The sequence below is a fragment of the Manis javanica genome, chromosome 1, assembly GCF_040802235.1.
Source record: "Manis javanica isolate MJ-LG chromosome 1, MJ_LKY, whole genome shotgun sequence".
NCBI classification, from domain to species: domain Eukaryota; kingdom Metazoa; phylum Chordata; class Mammalia; order Pholidota; family Manidae; genus Manis; species Manis javanica.
Genome location: NC_133156.1, coordinates 119,786,133 through 119,810,696, shown reverse-complemented (window position 1 = coordinate 119,810,696; position 24,564 = coordinate 119,786,133). Strand labels below are relative to the sequence as shown.

Genomic DNA, 24,564 nt, shown 5'->3' with positions numbered 1-24,564 from the left:
GACTTAATCAATCTGTTTGACTAATATTAATTAAACTGGCCCAAACCAGGAACTGGATTAAGGGGTTTTTAAGCTGTGACAGATTGCACAAAGATCTGCATTCAGGGACTGCTGTTCTAGTAGGAGGAGACAGATTAGAGTAAAAAAAAGTTTTCCTGGTAATATGATGGCTCAGTGAGGGCACAAAAAGAGGATTCCCAGTTCTTTTGTGGGAGACATGGACTTAGGAGTTAGAAAGGCCTCCTTAGAAAAGGTGACCCTTAAATTCACTGTTGAAATATGAGTGTTTCCAGAGAAGACAAGTAGTGACTCTGTGGCATCTTACTACACTGATGGACAGTGACTGCAATGGGGTATTGGGAGGATTTGATGATATGATGAATGTAATAACCACATTGTTTTTCATGTGAAACCTTCATAAGAGGGTACATCAACAATACCTTAATGAAAAAAAAAAGAAAAGTGTTTCCCAGATACACAGGGTATTCTAAATAAACTGAATATTCTGCTTAGAATAAACAAAGATGCTTTTGTTCATGACGGCCTAGCTCAGCACTATCCAATGTAGTAGCCACCAATCACACTTGTTTAAATTAATTCCAATTAAAGTTAAATTAAAAATTTAGCTCTTTAGTTGTACTAGCCATATTTTAAGTGCTCAGTAGCCATGTGTGGCTAGTGGCTACAGCACTGCACCATGCAGGTGCACAACATCTCCATTATCACAAAAATGTCTACTGGTACTGGGAAATTGCAAGCAGATAAGTATTGCTGCAGTCTAAGGCTCCAGGTTTAGTAAGAGCTAAACCTGGAGATAGAGGTTGCAGACAAAGAATGGAGGTCTTACATGTCACACCATGCAGTTTAGACTATCTACTAGGCCATGCATCAGCAAACTTTTTCTGTAAAGGCAAAGCCTTAAATATTTTCAGTTCTTGGGACCATGTAATCTTTTCTGAAACTATACAACTCTACTGTTTGAGCAGGAGATCAGTCATAGACAATATGTAAATGAACAAGTGTGGCTGTGTTCCAGTAACACTTTATTTGTAAAAGCTAGCAATGGGCAGGATTTGGCTCCTAAACTCATTTGCTGACCCCTGTACTAGGTTTTCAGGAGCTACCTTAAAGGTTTAAAGACAGAAATTTGCATAATTAGATGTGTGCTTTAGAAAGACATTCTAAGAGCAGAGTAATGATGGTCAAAGAAGATAAGGGCCTAAATTCTGAATGTATGATACTAAATATGGTTGGACAGAAGGGAATGTCTATGTACTTTAAAGTCAGTTAGCAGAGCACTGGTGGCAATGGAGAAATATAAAATGACATTGAAGTGTAAGGCCTGGATGACTGGGTAGAACTGGTGGCTACACTCACTGAGATATGGAATATAAGCAGGAAGAACAGATTTTGGGGAAGGACGATGACTTCAGTTTGGGTCAGGTGGCATGTGAGGTGCCAGACATGTGCATCATCAGCAGAGGGGTACTAGCTGAACCCTTGAGAGTAACATGAAATACCCAGGGAGGGCGGGCAGAGTGAGAGCAAGACAGAGATAGTACCTCCTGTGTTACCAAAATGGGAGGGAGAGGTTCAAAAGGAGCTAAGGAGAAATTGTTACAGACAAAGGGAGGAGAACCAGGGGAGAATGATATTGCAGCAATTGAGGGAAAATTTTCAAATGCCATTGAGAAGACTAGCAAGATTCCACTGAGTTTAATGATTAAGAGACAGTTTTAGAATGTTACTCAGAATAGATTTCATTAAACAAAACAAAACCAAAAAATAAATCATCACCAGATAGTCTGGAACCTCCTTTTGTTGAATATGACTAAGTAGAATGATAGCTATGACTTTTCGTATTTTGGGTTCTTTTGGTGTTAAATGTTAGGGTTACTTAAAAGCAGGGAGATGATTTGGGTCCTTTGAATCTCACCTTGTAAATGATATGGTTCATCCAGCACTCTGTTTTGAGGCAGAGGGGAGATGATATCTTGTCTGGTCAGCTCTGAGGTGATCTAACTTCTTGCGTGAGCTCCATGCTGTAAGTGTGGTAAAGTGACTAGATAACCTCTTAAAATAATTAAAAGTTCTGATTTTAGGGTATGTGAAAACAAAACCTGTGGACTTCTTAAGACAGCAGACCTGAGAGATATATGTAATGATCACTCTTGATACACAGATATGTTTTATCCTGAAGCCACCTTAATAAGCTAAGTAGTAACAGCTTTAAGATAGAATCATGTGATTTGGGAATGTTCTATTTCACAGTTTAATGGTCAGAGGATTAGTCGTCCCTTCAATGGAAGAGTGTCAAATGATTTATAGCCATCTTTGAAGAGGTTTATATTAGGAAAATATTTTACATGCCTAATGCAAGAATATATCTTGCTCAAATGTTGCATGATTTGTTTAAAATTTTGTCTTAAAAACAAGGAAAAACTAACAAAAACATGCGTGTGGTTTTCAATATTATTTCTTGAAAGAATAAGAATTAGTATTTGTTTCTGAAAGAATTGCTTAGAGCATGAAAATCTGAGGAACACACATTTCTGAGCACTTTAAAGTAATTTTACCTCTAGAAAGCACATTGAGGGAAAAGTGAAATTGAATGACAATAACACATAATAACAATAACAACAAAAATGAAGTGAGGAACTCTTTCATCCCCAGTGACCACCTGGCTCACTGGTTAGATTACAGCTTTAACAGGTGGAGGGTGACCGTTCTCTGTGTGGACTGTTCTCTATGCCCTGACCTGAAATGTCATCCTGAGAGTATGTAAGGCTAAGTGAGTGGGTGGGAAAAATCTCTAAAGTGCAAAGTGTGTAAGTAAATTGAACTCTATACAGAGAAATGCTAAAAAGGAAAGCTAGGCTCTATATACTAAGTCTTTTTTTTTTTGATTCTAAAGGAATCAAGATCGGAATCACAACTGGAATTTTTAAAGAATAATGAACTTTACTTAGAAAAACATGGCTAAGGACATCAATGAATGGTGTGAAAAAGAGAAGCAATGATGGAAGGGATGGGGGGATTAGCTCTATTAAATATTATATTATAAGATAATAACTAAAAAGGTATGATAATATAAAAATAAGATATAAATGGCTCAAAAGAGAGGCATAGTATAGGATAATATAAAAACAACAAAAATGGGGAAAGAGTATCTATATAGATATTAGTTTGACTTCATATTTAATTCCTTCCACAAGTCAGAATAAATTCCAAATAGACTGCAGAGTTAAGAAGGAAAATCAGCAAAGTATGGACTGTAATATCATCCAAAAGTGTGTTGGTTTTTAAAGAAACTACAATGGATGAGACCAACTAATATAAAGGAGAAAAACCTGCCATGCAACAACAAAGAGCAATAAAATAAAACAGAAAACAAAGTGTGTAAAGTATTTGTTAACTGGGATCAAAATTGAATATATTCTAAATTGAGAATTTACATGGGAGAATATCACATCAATAGATGTCAGTTGATAAACTCCCCACACCCATAAACCCTATGTGATAGGAAATTCAAATATCAACCTAATGTAACAGAATATTCAATTCAACAACAGTGAAAGGACATTTATTTAAAATGGTTCCTTAATATTGCTTCATTTATTAAGTGGCCAACTAGAAAATATTAAAAATCCCATTCTGTCTGTGTATATATCCAATCAAGTAAGAAAAAAATTAATTTCTTTGATCATTTGTAGGACTTTAAGGAAATCATCCAAAGAAAGAAAAGAACTATCAATTATATGCATGAAAATATTTACTGCAATTTTATTAATTGGAAAATCTTAGCAGCAACCAAAATACATAAACTATGCTATCTTAACTCATGGAATGTGTTAGTTATACAAGGATTATGAACAGCATGTAGCAACATGGGAGAATGCTCATGAATTAACCTTAAGTGGAAAGTGCTATGATAATTATGTAAAATAATAATATGGATGTACTCATAGATAAAGATTGAATGGTCATGTGATATAAAGGAAAATAGCTATGACTGTGGATTGTTTCTCTTTTTAGATTTCCTTTAATATTTTTGGATAGCACACACAAAAAGAAAAAAAATCTGCTGTGCACAAGAGAACAAAGAAGCAGAAATCAGCATAAATTCACCTTGATTTTTTTAAAAAAGGTCAGAGAATATCTCTTAAAAGAGATTCATTGAGTCAGTCAAATTAGCAGTTTAATAATCTGGTACTAATAAACTAGTAACACTCACATAGAGAGATCTCGGTGGACTCCTATTCTGTGTACGAAACCAGATCCCCACAGGGCCCTACCTATAGACGAGTGTAGTCCCATTTCCGTGCACCCCAGAGAGTCAGCCAAGTGGAATGGCTTAGGCATATGTTCTGGAGCCAGTTTGGGTTTGGATCTTGGCTTTAACATGTACTTGTTGGCTGTTAATTGCTTTAACCTCTTTCTCCTTTGGTTTCCAGATACATAAAATAGAGTAAAAGTAGTATTTTTCCCTCGGTTGTTGTTAGAATTTTAATGAAATTCAAAACACAACAGTGTCTGGTTTATAGGAAGCACTTACTAGGTCAAATGTTAGCTGTTATTATTATATTCCTTATTTCTCAAATACAAAGTATGAAAAGTGATTTGAATCTAGATTAGCTCAGGACAGTAAGTACTATACTAAAAGGAGAAAGATAGAAATCATCCATGTTTCTATTCCTAAAGAAAAGAGCACCTTTTATTGCCCAAATTATCTAGCCTATAAATCTATTCTTTGAGGTTCCCTGAAAGGAGATGTAATAGGAATAAGGAAGATACTTCTATAAAATTAGGAAACCATTTATAAAATTTACAGTGAAGACTGACCCAGTCTTGGAAGTAATGGAAACTACTTGAAGTAGATATATTAAAGCTACCTTTCAAATATTAGTAAGAATACTTCTTTTCACTTTTTAAAGAACCAAATCTAGTTTCATTCAGATGAAATAAAAATGCCCAAACACTGCCATACCTGTCCGGGGAGCCCAGAACCTTCCTATTCTTCATAGACTATGCCAATTTCTCATAATGAACCTTAGGGAAATGACAAGGACAAAATTCAAGAGAAAACTACATGAGCTGAAATTGGCTTATATTTCCTGAAATAAAAATTCTATGTGTTATAATTATAATCTCTGTATTTCCCATAATTTGACAGAAATAGATTGGGCTGGATAGCCTCATTTTTATCTAGAGTGAGAATCTGCTTTTAAACTGTGTACTAATTAAGTTAGAAGGATAGTTTTGCTTCAATTAGGTTCTTATAAATTTATGAGTCCAATAGTAAATATATATTGATGCCTTGGGGTATGCAAGATAATGTGGTGGAATGCAAAATAATTGGGGAGAAAATACATTTGAACGTTAAAGGTGCTTGATGAAAATTTCAAGGCATTGACAAGAGAGAGGCTGAAGGCAGGCAGGTCAAGGGGTATAAAGAGAAGTGCCTGAATGAAAAGTGGAAGCTTTCTTGAAGGAAGAGAATTGGAGGCAAGTATTAAAGGAAGTGTCAGAGTGGGCCTGGTGGAATGGGAAGTGGAGGAGAAGTAGCACAAGTACAGCTACAAGAGGCGTATAAAAAGGTCTCACACTCTGTTTAGTGACATGTCTAGAAAAATAATTACTAAAATGTTAACTGTTTCCTTCAGATGGTAGGGTTTTTCCTTTCTCCACATTTTCCTGTATTTTTTTGAAAAAAATTACCATCATCATGCATCTCATTTTTACAAGAGGGAAACATGATAAAGATATTTACATTTACAGGGGAAAATGTTTTTTGCTATCTTGTGGATGAACAGAGGCACTGGTTATAAATATAGAAAATGGAGTATTGTACTAAAATTCACAACTCTAGTTGCCCAGTCTATTTGATACTTAGACCAATCCCCACACTTTTTCTACTTAAGAAATTGCAAGCATAACCAGAAGTTGAAACTGAAGTTGAAAGGGAACATCACCACACCCTGACCTAGATCCTACAATTGTTGGCATTTTTCGATTCTTGCTTTTCCTTTATCACATCATTCAACTTTGTTTTTTGATGCACGTCAAAGTAAGTTGCAGACATCAATACTATATTTGATACTAAATTTTAAACATTCCCCCATTCCTTCTGCACATACACACACTCAAGACTAGTCCAGAAACAACCAGAAGTTTGTTATGTATTTAAATGATCTTGTTTCCTATACCTAGACACAGTTTCCAATTCAAACATGTCCAGAATCAGCTGCCTACCAAACCTTCCCCCTGACTCTTTTTATATATCCAGTACTGTGTCATTTACTCAATTCTAGAATACTAAAGCCAGAAAGGGAAATTTTCTCATCTGGGGTCACCAACTCCAATGTTTCCAGGAACCAAGCAGGTAACATAAAACGTGGGTATTTCATGGGAGATAATCAAGTGAATCTGACAATGGAGACTGACCCAGCCTCGGTGTGGGGAGGCAACAAGGAGAAGCAGAGCTACCCAGAGAGCTTGAGAAAACAGAATTTACAGTCCAGCCATAGCCTATGGTTCCAAGAGCCTTTTATTGTAACCATCTCTCCTGTTTCCCTTGTGGGTCTAGGAGACTTAAAGATACAAGTTTATTAGAATAACTGAAACAATACAATGTTAAATAGAATTTTCCTTTAAAAAAGTATTTAGCTTTTAAAAAAAGTATTTATCTTTCTTTAGAAGTATTTGTGGATGCAGCATTGATACAGCCTTTCCGTTAAATACAGAGCTTAACAATGGAAATTGTAGCACAGATATCACAATTGCAAAGATGTGGTACGTTTCTAGGTTTTGCAAGCTACTTGCTGAGAAGGCAATATTCCTTCCATGGATTGACTGTCTGTAATGAACCCAAAAAAGAGGTAAATGAATTTTCTCACTGATCAAAGGGTAGGTACAGCATCATTTCTCAAGCATGTGCTGGCAGATATTTCTCTATGTATGTGTGTGGTTTATACATTAAATAGAAGGATTTACCACTTGGAATGGAAGAACAGTGAGAAAAATGGGGATGAAGAAGAGTCAAGTTGTGTAGAATTTATTTCTGGGTTTTCTTACCACATTATCCATCAAGACATGGGTATTCTGGCTACTTTCTAGAACTTCTCCCTGTCTTTACCCTGCTTAGCATATTCAATCGATGCTTGCTCACGGTGGCTAACTTCTACATCCTACTGAGAATTGAAACCATCTATGGTATGTATACTCAGTAGACAGGGTGGACTTTGCTTAGAAATTAGAATTTATAACAATTCCACCTTCACAGTGTTTCTTTGTTTGATAATTAACAATAAATAGTTTGGAAACTACCTCCCTCCCCCAGGTAACTACTTCCAACACTGTGTATCTCAGCCCGGTTTTGTTTGGGTAGCTATGTTCTGCTATTTAAAAAACTCCACCCAGCCCTGAAATGCTGTCTCATGCAGTTGTGGGTACATGTGATAAAATTAGCTTCTCTCGGGTGAATGTCCTCCTGTGATAAATTAAACTCAACTACTTTTCTTCCAAAGTTGTAATGAGTAAAATTGCTAGTAGTTCTTTGGGACTATGTCCATAAATTGACAAATAAAATGTATGTATGTAAGTTAAACCTCCCAAATGCCTGTCTATTAAAGTGGTTTTACTAGATTTCAATGAATTCTTTCAACTAAATGTCTGTCATAGATCAAATTCAGCAGATGTTTATTTCAACTCCATGTCTTTTGATCTCTGCCAGGAGTTACATAAGGGTTGAATTTATTGTTGGCTTATCATTTTTTGTAGCTCAAATATGACTATAGAACAGTGATTCTGAGCTCCGATTTTACAATTCCACTAGCTGGTTTTAAAACGTGTATAGTAAAATTCTGAAAACTTTAATGAAGAAAGTTAATTTTTATTGAATCAGTATTTTTAAAGAGCATATTGCATTTGGGGGAAAAGCTGGGTCTTACAAAGCTAAAGTTTCCAATGCAAAAAAAGAGAAGCAGTCTTTACATGGTTTAAAAAACTTCCATTCTCAAAGCAGTTACTTTGAATTAAGTTTGTTTTGCAGGTTCTTTCCATGTTTTACTTACAAGATAAATATTTCAGAAAAATTTTGTGTAGTTTTGTTCTGTGTGAAAGGCATTATCCTGAAGACATTCATATATAAACCTCTGTAATCACAATCCTAGAACGTAGGTATAATAATTCATCCCTTTTCACATATGGGAAGACTGTAGCACAGAGAGGATAAATGGTTCAGAGTCACATAGCTGATAATGGGCAGCATGGAGCTTCAAATCCAGGAAGTGCAACTCCAGACCAGATTCATTTTAAATTTTGTTAACTAAGAGTTTACCAATTTCCACTTAGAATTCCCAAAACACTGGGTAAGAGTTGGCATAAGTGATCATCAAAAGGGTTAAGCAGTAAATGAATAACTAAAGCAAACTTTGGATATTTGAATCATTTGGGGAGTTTAAAAGAAAAAAGTACCTGAGCCCCACCCAGGTGAATCTCTGGAGGTGGGGTTTGTGCAGCTGGGTATTTTAAAGTTGAACAGACAAATGCAAGATGCAGACAGGTTGAAAACCGCTGATCCACACCTCTCGAGCTAATTCTTAGTACAGGGGATATCAAATTTTACCACACATCAGAATCACTTGGAGGGCTTGTTAATAAGCACATGGCTAGATCCCACTCCCAGAACTTCCCACACAGTCTCAATCTTAGATGGAGTCCAAGAATTTCTATTAAGTCTCCAGGTAATGTTCATGCTGGCTTGTTTAGGGAACCTACTTTGAGAACCACTGTCTTAGTAGTTTGGGATGGTGGCGAAGATGGGTGAAGGAGGCCTGGAGGAAACTGGACTGATCCCCCCAGTATCTCACCAACCCTGATGCCGACATGTTTCCTCCACTTTGTTGGTCTTCCCAAAACCACTGATCAAGGATGAGGGGAGAAAAGCAAAAGGAAAGCTATGAAACTAAACGGAAGTAAAAGAAAAGAGATAAAGAGAGGAATTGACTTCTGGTCAGTAAAGTTGATTCTGTGGCTCTCTGGTAGACCAAACCACATGTCAATGATAGGTAGAGTATGAAATGAGAAAATTTAAAGAAAGAACTTTCCTTATCAGAAACAGAAGAGAAACACAAGTCAGTGAGTGAGATGGAGGGCTGGCAAAGTGGGCCGTTGGTTCAGGCTATGGGAGCATTTGTTAGTCCAACTTCTACAGGGTAACTTGAAAACTTAAGCTAGGGTCGCTCTTTGAAACCTACAGCAGGGCAAATAGGCTTTTTTCCATCTTTAGCACCAGCACCATGAAAAAGAGACCAAATGGCTTCCTGCAGAGAATTGCCTTGTGATGGGCCAGCAGTTCTTAACTGGGAGTGATTTTAATAGAGTGATAGAGTATGGGTTTGGACCTGGAAATGCTATTATGTTGTCACAGTGAAGGGTAGAGGGCTCCTGCCAGCGATCACGCTGAGCACCCTACAACACACAAAAGAGCTGACGCTGACATGGCCCTGGGCTCTCACAACCCCAGAGCCAGGACCCGGGCCACGGTGCCAGCTGCCTTAGTAATGAACGTGCTCAATGTGTCATATTACTGTGGGCCTGAATCTCGCAGCTCTCCGTGCAGACCTGGTTCCAGGCTGGGGTCTTCAGGAAGAAGTCAGAGAGAGAAGGCAGGCAGAAAGAGAAAACTAACCAGCCAACAAAACCTCAAAAGTGGGTTCCTGCCACAAAATTCCAAATATGGGAAGAAGACTATTAATAAAAATAAAAACTCAATAAAATTAAGAATTGAAAGATGGGTTTACCTCAAATTAGATTAAAGTTATAGAACAATCTGAAAATGATTTTTAAAAGTCAGGATTCATCAAGAAACAAATAAATGAAAAATATCCGTAGGAGAGTATAAGAATATCTGAAACAAAAATAGACAGACATTAGGCAAGAACAAGTGGTTATAGAAAAAAAATTCAAAAAATTGAAAATAAAAACTGAATGAAACAAAAACTCAGTATATGGGATAAAATCTGGATTGGACACAGAGAGTATGAAAAAGTATCCTAGTCTGTCTGGACTGAACGGTTTCCAGGACATGGTATTTTAATGCTAAAACTGGGAAAGCACTGGACAAACTGAGACAACTGGTCACCTTAGACAGAGACAAAGGAAAACTTAGTGAATTAAAAGATGAAGTTGGTAAACTGATTTAGACTCCATTATAGGAAGACCATGTAGAAGAGCAATTAAAATCATGGAGGATAGCTTGAGACTGACTTTTATCTCATAAGAACTGTAGACCAAAAAAAAAAAAAACCTAGGAGGAAGAAAATGGTAGAGTAATAGTTTCTGAGGAAATAATAGCTAATAATTCTGCAGAACTGAAGAATGTTATTAGGCTTTAGATGAAGAAATGATAGCCTAAGGACCAAATTTAGCCTGCCACCTGTTTTTGTAAATAAAGTTTTATTGGAACACAGCCATACCCATTTGTTTATGCATTGCTTATGGCTGTTTTCCTGTTCTAATGGTAGAGCTGAATAGTGGTAACAGAGACCACAGGGACTACAAAGCCTAAAATATTTACTACCCGACTCTACAGAAATGTTGCAGACCTCGGCTTTAAAATGACACTCTGAATACCAACCAGGATAAACAAAAATGAATTCACATCTCGATGATACATAGTAAAGGTACAGAACATAAAGATAAATAAACATCTTAAACTGAATGATAGAATTTCACCTACAGAGAATGACAATTAGATTTGACAGCACCTTTATATCAGCAACAATGGAAGTCAGAAGCCAAAGGAGTAAGTCTTGAAAGTGCTAGGGAAAAATAACTATTTTTTTAAGGTATCATTGATATACAATCTTATGAAGGTTTCACATGAGCAGTATTGTGGTTACAACATTCACCCATATAATCAAGTCCCCCCACCACTCCACTGCAGTCCCTGTTCATCAGCATAGTAAGATGCTATAGAGTCACTACTTGTCTTCTCCATGCTATTCTGCCTTCCCCATGCCCCCCCCTATATTATGTGTGCTAATCATAATGCCCCTTAATCCCCTTCTCCCTCTTTCTCTACCCACCTTTTCCTTTGGTAACCATTAGTCTCTTCTTGGACTCTGAGTCTGCTGCTATTTTATTCCTTCAGTTTTGCTTTGTTGTTATACTCCACAAATGAGTGAAACCATTTGGTACTTGTCTTTTTCTACCTGGCTTATTTCACTGAGCATGAAATAACCCTCTAGCTCTATCCATGTTGTGGCAAATGGTAGGATATGTTTTCTTCTTATGGCTGAATAATATTCCATTATATATATGTACCACATCTTCAGGAAAAGTAACTATTAATTTAGAATATTTATACACAGCTAGACTATAAATTAAAATGAAGTCAAAATGAAGTTTTCAGTCATACAAACCTCAATATACATTATAGTATATATTAATCTTTTTCCACATGGGCACCCATCTTTGCCATATTCTGAATGCTAGAGCGAAATACTTCCTTACATTTCCGTCCTGCATGACCATGTGTGATTTATTCTGGCCAATTAAATGTGAGTGAAAGTGACATATACCTCTTCTAAGAAGTTTTTAGAATTAGAAATAGAATAGGGCTGGATGATTGTATTAAATAGCTAATTATAATGTATTTAAGTCCTTGTTGTGTTTGGAAGAATAATAATAGAAATAATAAGTGTAGAAATTATTAGACAATAGGCAAGAGCATATATACTTGGGTAAGAAGATAAATGAATCCAGAGCATAAGTTACTCTTATGTCTTACTGTTATAAGAAACAATGATAAACCCTGAGTTTTATGAAATATATTGACCAGTACAACAGAACCAGGAGCCTAGAAGCCAAGTCACACATATGTGGGAAAGGGACAGATGATGAGGAGGCATTAGAAAGTGGTAGGGGAAAAGACTAAATAAATACAACTAAATTGGCTGTCCATATGGGAATATATTAGATGCTTACCTCACATCACAAATATAAGTAAAATCCTGAAGATTAAAGGCCTAAACATGGAAATCACATCTTTAAAACATTTAGAGGAAAGGTTAGGGAAACAGCTTTAATATTTGGGGGTGGGAAATAACTTCTTTGAAAAGACATCAAAAGTAGAAATGATAAAAGGCTTATTTTTAAATTTAACAGCATTAACCCTTAAAACTTATGTGTAGAAAAGAGACACCAAAAATAAAGTAGAAAAGAAGCCATAGATTGGGAGCATAAAATTCGCTTTGCATGTAACTCACACATAATTAATGCCTAGAATTATATAAGGATTTCTTATAAGTCAATGTGACAAGGTAACCTATAAGAAAATTGGCAAAGCACATGAGGAGAATTTACAGAAGATCTTGTCTGAACAGTCAGTAAAGTTATGAAAACATGTTACATCTTAATAGTAATCAGACAAATTAAAACGATGAAGTAGAGTTTTACCTAAAACAAATTCTCAGAACCCTATCGATAAACCTGACAATACCAAGTTATAGGGGTGATGAGAGAAATGGCAACTCTCATACAAGGCTGGTGAGAGGCAAATTGTTACAATGATGAGAGAAAGATTTGCTAGCACTCAATAAGCCTGAAGTGTTTCATACCATGATATGAGAGTATATTCATTCTAGTACTGTTCAGAATTGAAAAATGAGAAAAGTGAATGTTGGAGAACAGATGAATGATTGCAATATAGTCACACAGCAATTCCATAGATTGAACCAGAGTCGCATATGTCCACATGGTTATATCTTAAAAACATACCAATATGGAGTGAAAAAAGGCAAATGAAGAAATCCTTAAAAAAATCAGGCAAAAAGTACTGTATGTTATTTTATGGATAGAGGCAGATGAAATAAAAATATAAAAACATGTCTGGGAAGGCAAGATGCAGCTTTCAGGGAGGTGTTCCTCTTCTGTTGCAGGGAGGAGCACGGGACTGGGAAAGACAAAAAGAGACCTTCAGCTTTGCCTTTTTTATTATCTTAAAAGATGACAAAATGGCCAATTATGAAAAAATGGCAATATGCATGAATTCTGGGTAGTGAGTATGTGAGCATTTATTGTATTATTTGTTTCATAACATACCATAATATTTTCAAAACAGGAGCACATCAGAGGAAAGAAAGGGCAGATGAAAGATGAAAAAAAAAGGGCGCCTCCAGTAATTACGGAAGCGATCCCGAAGTCACCAAATCAAGAGCCGGAGCCCCACACTCACGTCAAGAGCAAGGGCACATGCGTTTAGTATATGCTAAACTGTGCTGTCATCAAATAGCTCTAATTTCCTCCTTACACACATTGAAATGTGGATAAAGGAGATCTAGAATTTGAACCTCTCATCCTTGGCTTAAAACTTGCTTACATGGCACAAAGATTTTTGTTTGTTTTTGTTTTTGTTTTTTTGATTCATCGGGCTAGATCTTGACACAGAAGGTGGGCAGTCCCTTTCACACAAGGGGAAAATATGAATGGGCCAGGGAATGGGGGTAGGGGAAGCTGGGAGGTGGATGATTTCCATGAGGGGATATTCCCACAGCATCCAGGATGCAAGACCCCTCCAGCTTACATGATAAAGGCAAGCATCACACTCTCCGTGAAAGCGTTTAGCTGGGACCCTGTCTCAGACGGATCCTTCTAGCTTAGTTCTGCGCCCTCTGATTTATTACACTGGGTCGCCAGTTCTTAACTGGAACCCTACTGCAGACATTCAAGTTCTCTGAAGTTCTCCAAACCCGATCCCCTAAGAAACCCTACACTTATTCTCGAATTTAGCTGTGTTCAAACTGGGGGCCCCAATTTTGAAGGATGAGGGAGAAATAGTCAATATTTAAGCCCCAAGCTGTGGTCAAGGCTGTCGGTAAAGGACCCACATCACTTCAGAAACGGCCCTACTCTCAACACGTAAATCAAATAAGGGCACTTGCTCCTCTGCGACGGGCCTCTAAGGACTGCTGCCCTTAATGCAATAACAATTGAATTCTTTTGTCAAGGCCCAGCAATCATGTGGCTGCTGTCTGTTTCTTAAAACCGCCTCGGGCCACTCTCTTTCCTCTTGCTCTATCCTCCAGCCACCCTGTCCTCCTGCAGGCCCAGGCTCCCTTCTGCCTCAGATCTACTCCACCTGCCCTTTGCTCTGCCTGACGGGGTCTTTCCGTCACTTTCCCCTTGCCCAGCTCATTCTCACTCTTGGGAGCAGCAATTCTCAGTCTCACTGGGCTCTGCCTCCCACCACCAGTTTTCCGTTTAGCTGGTGTTAGTTGGGGCCCTAAGAGGAGGTCTGACGTAGCAGCAGAGGGGAGAAAAACTGCTTCAGTTTAGGTATCACCTCATCAGAGCCCAGGCCCCTATTTACAGAGGATGTCTCCTTTATATGCTTTATCCCAGCTTCTTCTTTTCCTCCTTCAGAGGTCATGCTAAGGTATGTTACTTATGGATTAGCTTTAGATCCTTCATTTCCACAGAGCAGCGGTTCTCCACATGCTGGGATCACCACCATCAGCAGCATGTGGGGACTAATTAGAAACGCAAATTCTTAGGCCCGGTCCCTGACCTCCAGGCGATGTGGAAGCAAGCCAAACTCCAGACCCACTGCACAAGGCGTGAGCTCTAGGAAGCCAGGCCCTCACCTGTGCCGTTCACCCCGTGTTCTTGCTCCTCCTGTGTAATTCACATGTGAATTACAAGGCAAGTGAAAGGACAGAAACAAACTAACAAAAACCTGAAGACCAGTTTTTACTTCGTTTCTTAGAACCTTCTAAGTTAATTCCTAACGGACTTTTCTCCTTGCTCACCATGAACATACACAAATGTGTACATGAGCTATAGGTGCCTCCTTTTATTCCAGAAAACTCAATAAATTGAAATGTACCCAAAAATAGTTGTTTTGTGGGCAGGCATCATTCAATTATTTCCATTTTAGGACTATGAAGTGAGCTGATTCATCTAAGGTTGCTGATAAAGTTAATTTCCTCAGGGGCTAAGGTTTGAGAAGTAGAATCGTAATGTCGTGTCCTTTCACTTCTAAAATATGGAATCATAAAGAACGCTGCCAAAATCCTAGGCCAATTCTGTACCTTTACTGAGCAGCTTGAGAGGGAGTTGGAGAAACTGGGTCAGGGTCCCACTGGGGGCTACAGGGAGCTGGCCTGGAAGCCAGCTCTCCTCGCCACCATGTGGCTAAAATTATCAGTCTAAATAGCTGATGTGCTTGTTTTCACAAAACCCCAAATATTTTTGTGCCTCCTTCCCACAAGTTTCCACAGTTCTCCTACCAATAAGTTAGAGTTTGAGGAGGCAGGGTCAGTCACACCAGTAACACAGCAGGTGAGCTTGGAGTGGGTGATGATTCAGTCCCCCTTTCTGAACACGGGTGCAGAGCCCAGAAGCCAGGGACCCCTTTGCTCTCCCATCCCAGTGGGCTTTGCCAGAAATCAAGAAAGTAAGCATTCTGAAAATAGGACAATTCATAGTGGCAACAGCAAAAGTGGCTACAACAGCTGAATCCAAGTCTAACAGGGGTGGTCACCAGCCTAGCCCCTCACCCTCCTAAAAGCCAGTCCTGGGTTTATCTGGGACCACCCTGTTGTTTCCTCTGTACCTGCTTTTTCTTGGCTACAGCATAATGTATAAATCTCAGACTCTGAGATCAGACAAAATTGTACTCAAATTCCAGTCCCAGTATTTAGCAGCTATGTGAACTGAGAGCACGCGACTTACCCTTCCCAAGACTCAGCTGACTCAGCTGTCTCAGCAGGAACGTAAAGTAATAGCAGTAAGTATTTGTAAGGCTTGTTAGCGGATTTTGTGAAATGTTGTATGTCAGGGCTCACAAATGTTAACTGCAATTATTATTCTCCTCCTCTGTCCACATGCAATCTTTATGCCTATTTAGGAAATTTTTTATTTAAGGCTGGAAGGAAGGGAACCAACATTCCTTCAGTGTCTGGCTGGTACCTGCACTGTAATAGGTGCTTTATAATTGCAATCTTATTTACTCTGCATAACAACCCTGTGGGATAGTTGCTGTCAATGTTGGATAAGGAAACAAACTCAAAACTTAACTGACTTGTGAAAAACATAAACAACTAATAAGCAAAATAACTAATTAGCAAAGCATAAGAGTCAGGAATATGGCCTTTTGACTGTACTATTATGTTTTTCAAGGAGAAAAAGTAGGAGGAGTTTTCTCTCCTTTAATTTGCTATGTGCCTCTCTGCAATGTGTCACAGAAATGTGAGAAGCAATGTTGGGGAGAGAGAAATGAAGGGGAATCTATTTTCTCTTTAAGTATAATCTTGACATGCTACAAAAGTAGGCATGTAAATACTGTAATTGCAACTTGGAAATTCATTCACCATGCCACTATATATAGTTAGTAAACTTCAAAATACATTGTTTAACAAGAGGCTAACTTGTGTTAAAAGTCTTGAATATATCTATCTGTTCACTAAGCGATTCTTGTAGCAGTTCTGCCAATAAAAAATAATCAGTATTTTTATAAATGTATATAGAAGCATGCTTGTGACAGTCTTGTCTATATTACAATAAAAAAGAAAAATGAAACAAGAAACAATCTAAATATCCAACTATATGGAACTGATGGAAAATAAGTTATAGATTACCATGCAGTCATTAAAAATTATTCATCATTAAAAATGACATCATAACAGTTATTATTCAAGATACTTTAAGTAAAGCAGGTAAGAAAATAGTTTATAAAGTATGATAACACATACAGAAAATTGTATTTATAAAATAAACTTAAAAATTATTGCCTTAACAATGATTGCCTATAGATAGACCTATAGAAAATATATAGTTTCATTTCTGCCTATCTATCATTTCTACTTATCTATATTGCTGAGAAATTTTGTTTAATAATACGTGTTACTTTTGAAGAAAGAAGATGGTAATCTCTTAAGAAAACATTGCTTATGTAGTATAACACATGCTATCTAGTTAAACTTTCCTTCCTTTTTTTCCCCTGTTATTGTCATCCTGTTCCCTCTAAGAAAATCCAAATAACTATAAACCACAGTGCCCTCGTTTATTTTTTAAAAGGACATCAGTAATTCAGGTCAAGCTTTTTTTGAAGAATCCTGGACCTAAAGACCCAGTTTAGAAACATTAGAGGGGCTTGTAATTCCTACCTTGACAGGTACCCTTCCTTCCTCTACAAGGACAGCTGAAGGGAGGGCCCGCTTGCTGCCGTTTCCTCCACCGCTCTGCATTCCTCTCCCCTATGACTCTGCAGCTCTGACCCCATCTCTTCTCCTGTCTTTCCTCCATGGCAAGGCTGCACTCTCTCTACCTCTGCACTTTCCCCATTCTGGCTCAGAAGCTTCCAGACTACAAACACACGCCACTAACCCTTTGCTCTCTTTATTCCAATCCCTGTAGCGCACTGCCTCCCCCAAGTGAGTACCTGTAGGAGTCACTGTCTCAGTCCCTCTCTTCTCACCTCTCTTCAGGGGCTGGCAAAGGCAGTAATCTTCTCCACTGCAGAGAAGGGATAACCAATCTCCAGTTTTCCAGGGACAGAGGAGTAGGGGAGGGGAAGTGAGGGATAGAAAGTTGGCTCTCTTCTAGATTCTGGGAGCATAAGAACACCACATGTATACGAACACAGCCAAGTTTTACACAGAAATAATAATAATAATAAAAAAAGATGTAGCAGAATGTTAACACTGTAGTTCAGCTAGATTATGGGTTAAGTTAGTTTTTATGGTACAACTGGGAACCCAGTCACTATTTTAAGTGTGTTCCGTATAATGACTTTCCATCAACTTTTGGAAACACAACCTGTCCTTAAGGTTTGGACTATTTGGACTGAGTTTGCTTCTCTTAATTAAAATAATAAAAAATATTTTTAAAATAAAAGAGCTACTTTCATAAAATCCACTGTGTCGTCAAAGTGGCACTCACCAGCGATGTCGCCCAACATTTATCATGGAGTTCTCTTCTGGGATCCAAAATGTTCATAATAAGAAACTTGACTACATTACTGGTTCTGGCACCCAACTATCTTAAGAGGCAAAGACAAACAATGTCATTTTCCTTCTGAAAGGCATAGCTCTTCCTCTATTCTGAAGGCTCGAAGCAGAAAAAGGAACTCCTGAAGCCACAATCTCTCAACTGGCATAGTAAAGACTCAGCAGCTTTTAGCAAATGAACAACAGTGGGTCAAGCAAAAATTCCAAAGACTTGGAGGATGTGCCTGTGAAGCGCCCCCACCCTTCTCTGCTCTACATGAAGAAGATTAGATGTTCTCCAGGAGACGGAGGAGAGCCATAAAATCTATTACTTACCATTATTTTTTTAAGAGTTGATGTGCTTGGCATACGGCGACCCTGAGAATGCTGTAACTCGGACAGTGAATGTGCAAGTTAGCTTTGCAGAGTGTACTTCCTTTTTTAAACTGTGTGGTCTGTCCGGTTTTCACACATTGATATGTAAGGTTTATTTGCATGTTATCTCAGCCTTCAGAGCATTTGTATAACTGGTTGGTTCATCCAGTTATTACACTTTAATAATATGAGAACAGGTACAGGTGAAGTTTTGAAGTCTGAAAGACTGACATAGCCTTTTTAAACAGTGCCTGGATATTAAGTTCTATGTACATTATTAACCTGTTCTATAGAAAATCTCTATTTGTGGCTATCTATCTATCTATCTATCCATCATCTATCATCTATCTATCTATCTATCTATCTATCTATCTATCTATCTATCTATCTATCTATCTATCTGTCTATCTATCTACCTGTCTATCTATCTATCTCTATCTACTCAATGAATGAAGGACTCAGTCTAAAATGTTAACAGTGGTTGACTTGGGTGGAGATATTATTACAAGTAATTCTTGTTTTGTACTTTGCTGACTTTTTGACTTTTCTATTTTGAGTATATAGTAGTTGTTAAAATCATAATTGTAATCTTAAAAAGAACAAAAGGATCATGATAATTTTAATAAACAATTCCAATGTATTTAAACCTATTTCACCAATATTTAAATGGTGGAAACATTCATAAGCTTATAATAGGATGTCATTCAGCTCATTTAAAATATAAAATACATGCCAGTCTAGGTCCATATGTTAATTTTTAGTAAAACTTGCTAGCATCAGACACCTCAGTCACTCATGCCAGTGAACTAGATATCCTTGAGTTAAGGGCATGGTATTTGATCCCTAGAAGCAGATTTCCCACAAATCATCTATAGTTCCTGTTTTAACACCTTTTGGTACATAGATTTATCTCCTTTATTTTGAATACAGAGCCCTGATACTAAAATAATTTTCAGGGCAAAAAGATCATCTTCATTTCTTCTTGCAAAGGAAAGACAACTGATTGCTTAATTTTGGGTTGCAAATTTCTTAAACGTCTTCTAAGTACTACCTCATTTAACTAGTAGAGGGGCACCAAATTTCTTCATTTGGTGCCAAGCTAATACTAATTATTACCATGACAATACAAAAATCCTTTATTAGAAAAAAATTTCCTTATTATTTATTTGTTAAAATGAAAATGTTTTCAAAGTTAAGATGTGATTGGAAATATGGATAGAATCATTGACAGGAAAAGGTGGAGCAGGCAGCAAATTTCAGGGGTAGAAAGGAGCTTGATACTACTGCCTTGAAAACCTTAGGCATTTTAAAGAAGAGTGGGGCTTGAGGAGTGGTCAGGAGCTATGTGTGTAGTCAGGAATCTGAAACTGCATAGTCTCTGGCACATGAATGCTCAATGAATGAATTGAGGAGGAAGATGAAGGTAAGACAGGTAGGGGGACCAGGCTTGCTTTTAGATATAACACATTTGCCAGAAGAAGGCCTTGAAATGGAGACATTTTTAAACTAACCAGAAAGCCTCTTATCCATTATCAGCTGAAACAGAGGTTAACAGTGCAGGCACAGGATTGGATCAAAAACAGTGGTTTAAAATCACCTGGGAAAGTTTTAAAATTCCTAGGTCCCAGGCTTCACCCCAGACCGTTAAGTCAAGATTTTTTCGTTTGAGACCCAAGCATCAGTATTTTTAAGTTTCCCAGGTAATTCAAAGGTTCAGACAAGTCAGATCTCAAAGAGGAGGAGCAGATGACTAACACTCATGAAATGGTAAACAGGTCCCCATGCAAGCTTTGCAGGTAGAAATAATCCCAACACTCTGACACTATTTACTACTGGGTTTAATAATGTATTTTCACCATGCACTAAGTAATAATTGCTTGTTCCTGATCATTCAATGATTGCCTCTCTGTACCAGTAAGTTGGACAAAAATTAGATAATCCACAGAAATCGAGCAATTCCCATCAACAGTGTAGCAACTGGACAAGTCTCCAGTTAGAAGAACCTTGCATTTCAATTCATTAATTTGAGTTCCATTTCAATTGGTGCTTATTTCTAAATGAAGATTAAGGTAATTTTTATTTGCTATTGACATCTATTCAGCAGTCTCTCAAAACATACATTTAAAGGAAGTATTTTGGCTAAGGAAAAGCAGGTAAGGGCTGAAGCTCCCAACCATAACCCATAATCCACCAAGAAGTTTTTATTTCTACTTTTTGGGCATAATCACTTTACTCTCAAAATTATGTATTTCAAGTATCATGTGTGTGAGAACATTTCCTGTGGAGTCAATGAAGTACTAAGTCTCTTATCAGAACGGTAAAACCGGAAACTCAGTGAAGATGACAGATAATATAGCCATATCATCTGAAGAAGATAGTTGTATTTTCATGGTATGGGCACTATACATTTATTCCTGCCAGTGAAAGGGAGAGTAGCTCAGAGAATGCAAAAGTGGTTAAAAGTCTTCAAATACTTGAGCATGCATTCTCTTTTCGTAAATTTGCATTCCAGAAGACTTTTTGTTTAGGGATTGGTAAAATGAGCCTGTCCTTTGGCATTCATTGAAAGTGACAAGTAGGTGGAGACAGTAAGGCCCGAGATAAGGGGTGGTTCACTGAAACCACCTTCATTTTTTAAAAGTCAATTTACAAGTGGATGAAGAAAGCAGAAATAAAAATTCATTATTTAAAAGCATTGTCAATTTTGTTCTATCAGCCTTAAAAAAAAGCATGGTTAGCATAGATGGTTAGAAATACTTATAAACTCTTACTTGAGTTCACCTTCCTGAAATGACAAACCTTCCATGGAAGAAACAAACCATTATCTACTTTATGTGCCCAGCACTAATGTGTCTGCATAAGACCCCCAAGTTAGGAGAACAGAGGGATGTTGAGTCTCACCTCTTCCAGGAAGCCTTCTCTGCTGCTCACTCTCTCCCCCTTTTTGTGGACTCCTGTAGACTCACCACGAAATGAAGCTATTTAATGTATTTTTCTTTCATGGTTCTCCCATGGTATCAGCTGCTGCATTAAGTCTGGCTCCCTAACTGGATTTGAAACTCCTCCAGTGCAAATTAATTTTCATACTTCCTTCTGTCACTCTAAGATCCTAGAGCAGCTTTTATTTTTTTAAAGTGTTTTTGGCTCATGGGTTCCTTTGAGAATCTGATGCAAGCAGTACACGTTTGCATGCAAAATCTGCTGTGTAACAGTCTCCTTTAAAGCCCATCGTTTATAGGAAGCTGTAGGAAAGCTCTCGGCTAAAATATTGTTAAACATTAGAACATGGTCACTACATTGCTGCTCTTTGATGATGAAATTAAAGCACAATGTTAAATGAACCCTCAAGTTTCCAGACTTGGGAACTGGTCAGCTAACACTTCCATGATTTTGCAAACTTGTCTTTTTTTTATCACGTGCATTTGAACTGTGCTAGCAAAGAACAACTCAAACTCACAAAATAGATTCATAGAAATTCAAGGAAATTCTAGTCTCCCTGCTTGGATAGATATGGAACTGCCAAATGGAAAGAGCAGGAAGAAAGCAGGATAAGAACAGGCATACTTGAAAAGACTGTGCGGGAGGAAATGGGCAGTTCCTTGATTTGGCTTATTTTTCTTTCACTTTTTGTTTTGAAAACAAAATGGAATTTCACTCTCGTACTTTCTATTTTCTCTGAAAGGAGGCCTTAACCCTTTCAGAACATCAGTACTCTGGAAAAAACAACTCATTTCAGTAAAAAATTGATTCATTTTCCAGCAGGAGAGTCCCCACTATATTTCAATAGGATGAGTAAGCTGTATTTAAACTCAAGAAAATCAGGGAACAATTGTCTTTATGATTTAAACCCAACCCCAGCCAAATGTTTACTAAACTCTAAAAGAACTGCTAAAATAAGACAATGGAGAAATAACTTTTAAGCAAATAAACTTTGCTTAAGGAGTCTGCCATCAAACCAATTAACTTGGGAAGCAAAGAGACAAAGAACAAAGTTTATAGAATTCTATGCTGTATATTAATTTACTTATCACTTTTTTTTTTTGCTATTTTGGCTATAATTAGTATTTTACCTTCTGTTGAATATTGTGGGTCTCATAAGGCTCTACAGAGTCTGTTGAGTCTTGCTATTCTCCTCTCATGGCTTCTCACCTCTTCAGTCTTGGAAAAGACTTCTCAGAAGTAGAATCTAAGTTGTAATCCTTCTATCTCACTGGATCTCCAAGACAAGGAGATTTAACTGACATCATCAATGTACACACCTTCACTGGGTTGGTCAGTTCACTTGACAGTTTGTTAATAATTTTGCACTTAAGTAAATAAAGGGAAACGTCCTACATGAAAAATCAACCTTTCAATTTTTCCTTTTGTCCTTCATTAATTAATTAATTCTCAATTTCCTTCTCAACAGGTCAGTTAGTTCGGAAAGTTTGGAAAACAAAGAGATGTGCCTTGGGATTTTATAGGGTGGGTAAAATTGTAATATTTCCAGAATCTCTCTCCTGGCTTTAGTGCATCTGCATATCAATAGGTGTTTCCAAGGGGTGGAGAAGATTACATCTACATATCAATAGGTAATTACAAGGGCATGTGAAAGTTTATCTGGACTGGAGAGGTTGGATGGAGTTCTCCTCTCTTCTGCTGCAGCCTGGTCAAGAGAGAGACCGGGCGACTGCTTGTAAGAAATAAATGGGTTTCTTAACTTTATTTCTCTCTTTGACTGATTTTGGTTTTAGAGGTATTTGGCCCAGGATTTTCCTCCCGGATTACATATAGACTCAGAGGAGATGACAAAGGGGTAACTGATCACTCCACCATTTCTTGAATTCTTATCCTTTCCCACTGTCAATTAATGGCAGGTATGAATATACTCATTTTCATAGATTGTTTAATTTTAAAATAGGAATATTTCCATTTCAGTACAGGATAAATAGGATAAATATTAGTGAAGCCTTATACTTTTTTTTGGCACTTTTAGAATATGATTCCAAAAATTTTAAAACAATTAAAAAATATCTCCAGATTTCACTTTTTCCTTGATTTTGTCTTTTTCCCTCCTTTCTCCTCCTCCTCCTCCTACTCCTTCCTCTCACCTTAGAATCACCATTCTTTTCATTCAAAAAGTGACTCAGACTTAGTCTTTTTTATGTCTTATTGTTCAAGTTAGTATTTGTCAGGCAGGAGCCTGCCTAAATACAAATTATTTATGACCTGACATAAACTTATCTATACCTGCATGTAACCTACTGACACCATTTCCTTTTGACCAGAAGAATAGGAATGTTTTGATTTTCAGTTCTAGCATGCCTTTTAGAACTTAATACTTCTACTTAATAATGTTACAAGGAAGGCTTAGGAGTATATATAATGTAGTTGTGGAAACAGATTTATTAAAACATAATTTGTGAAAAGATTCAATGTTATCCTGACCCTCTTCTCTTTAATCTCTTTCAAGCTGATTGACTTAAGTGGGCTAGCACATGGTTCCAAAAAAAAAAAGTCACTGAACAACAAATGATACTGGGAAAATTGGATATCCATATGCAAAAGAATGGAGTTGGAGCCTTACCTTATGCCATATTAATTACCACAAAATATTAAATACCACAAAAATTAACTCAAAATGGATCAAAACCTGAACGTAAGAGCTAACAAAACTCTAAGACTCTTAGAAGAAAACAGGGGAAACTTCATGACAAAATTGACATTGGATCCAATGATTTCTTGAGTATGACATCAAAAGCACAAGGAACAAAAGAAAAGAATAGATAAATTAGGCATCAACATTAATAACTTTGTGTATTAAAGGACACATCAATAGGGTAAAAAAAACCCAAAATGGATGAAAATTTTTGCCAATCATGTATCTGATAAAAGATTAATATCCAGAATATATAAAGAACTTCTACAACTCAACAATAAAAAAATGATTAAAAAATAGACAAAGGACTTGAAAGGACATTTCTTCAAAGAAAATCTATGACAACGAGAGTAAACACCTGAAAGATGCTCAACATCACCAATCATTATGGCAATGTAAACCCAAACCACAACGACATACCATTTCATATCCATTAGGATGGCTATTTTATTTTTTTAAAAAAAGAAAAAACCACCAGAAAATAGCAAGTATTGGCCAGAATGTGGAGAAGCTGGGACACTTGTGCCCTCCTGACAGAAATGTAAAAGGATGCAACTG

At 37.2% G+C, this 24,564-nt stretch overlaps 1 protein-coding gene across 9 annotated transcripts in view; it reads right to left on the bottom strand.

The window, feature by feature from the left end:
• Positions 1–21,431, bottom strand: part of FYB1 (FYN binding protein 1) — a 148,226-nt gene extending 126,795 nt beyond the window's left edge. The window contains exons 1-2 of one of the 9 annotated variants that reach the window (XM_037002522.2): positions 18,330–18,378; positions 17,447–17,520 (exon numbers count right to left, since the gene is read on the bottom strand). Coding sequence is in view for 4 of the 9 variants with exons in the window: in XM_037002539.2 (XP_036858434.2) it covers positions 17,172–17,252 (81 nt within the window). In the remaining 5 variants the exon portion in view is untranslated. Of the gene's footprint in view, positions 1–17,171; positions 17,403–17,446; positions 17,614–17,946; positions 18,256–18,329; positions 18,622–21,269 lie in introns of those variants that run through there. The other 8 variants (XM_037002515.2, XM_037002527.2, XM_037002518.2 and 5 more) reach the window with 8 other exon arrangements.
• Between the last annotated feature and the right edge of the window lie 3,133 nt (positions 21,432–24,564).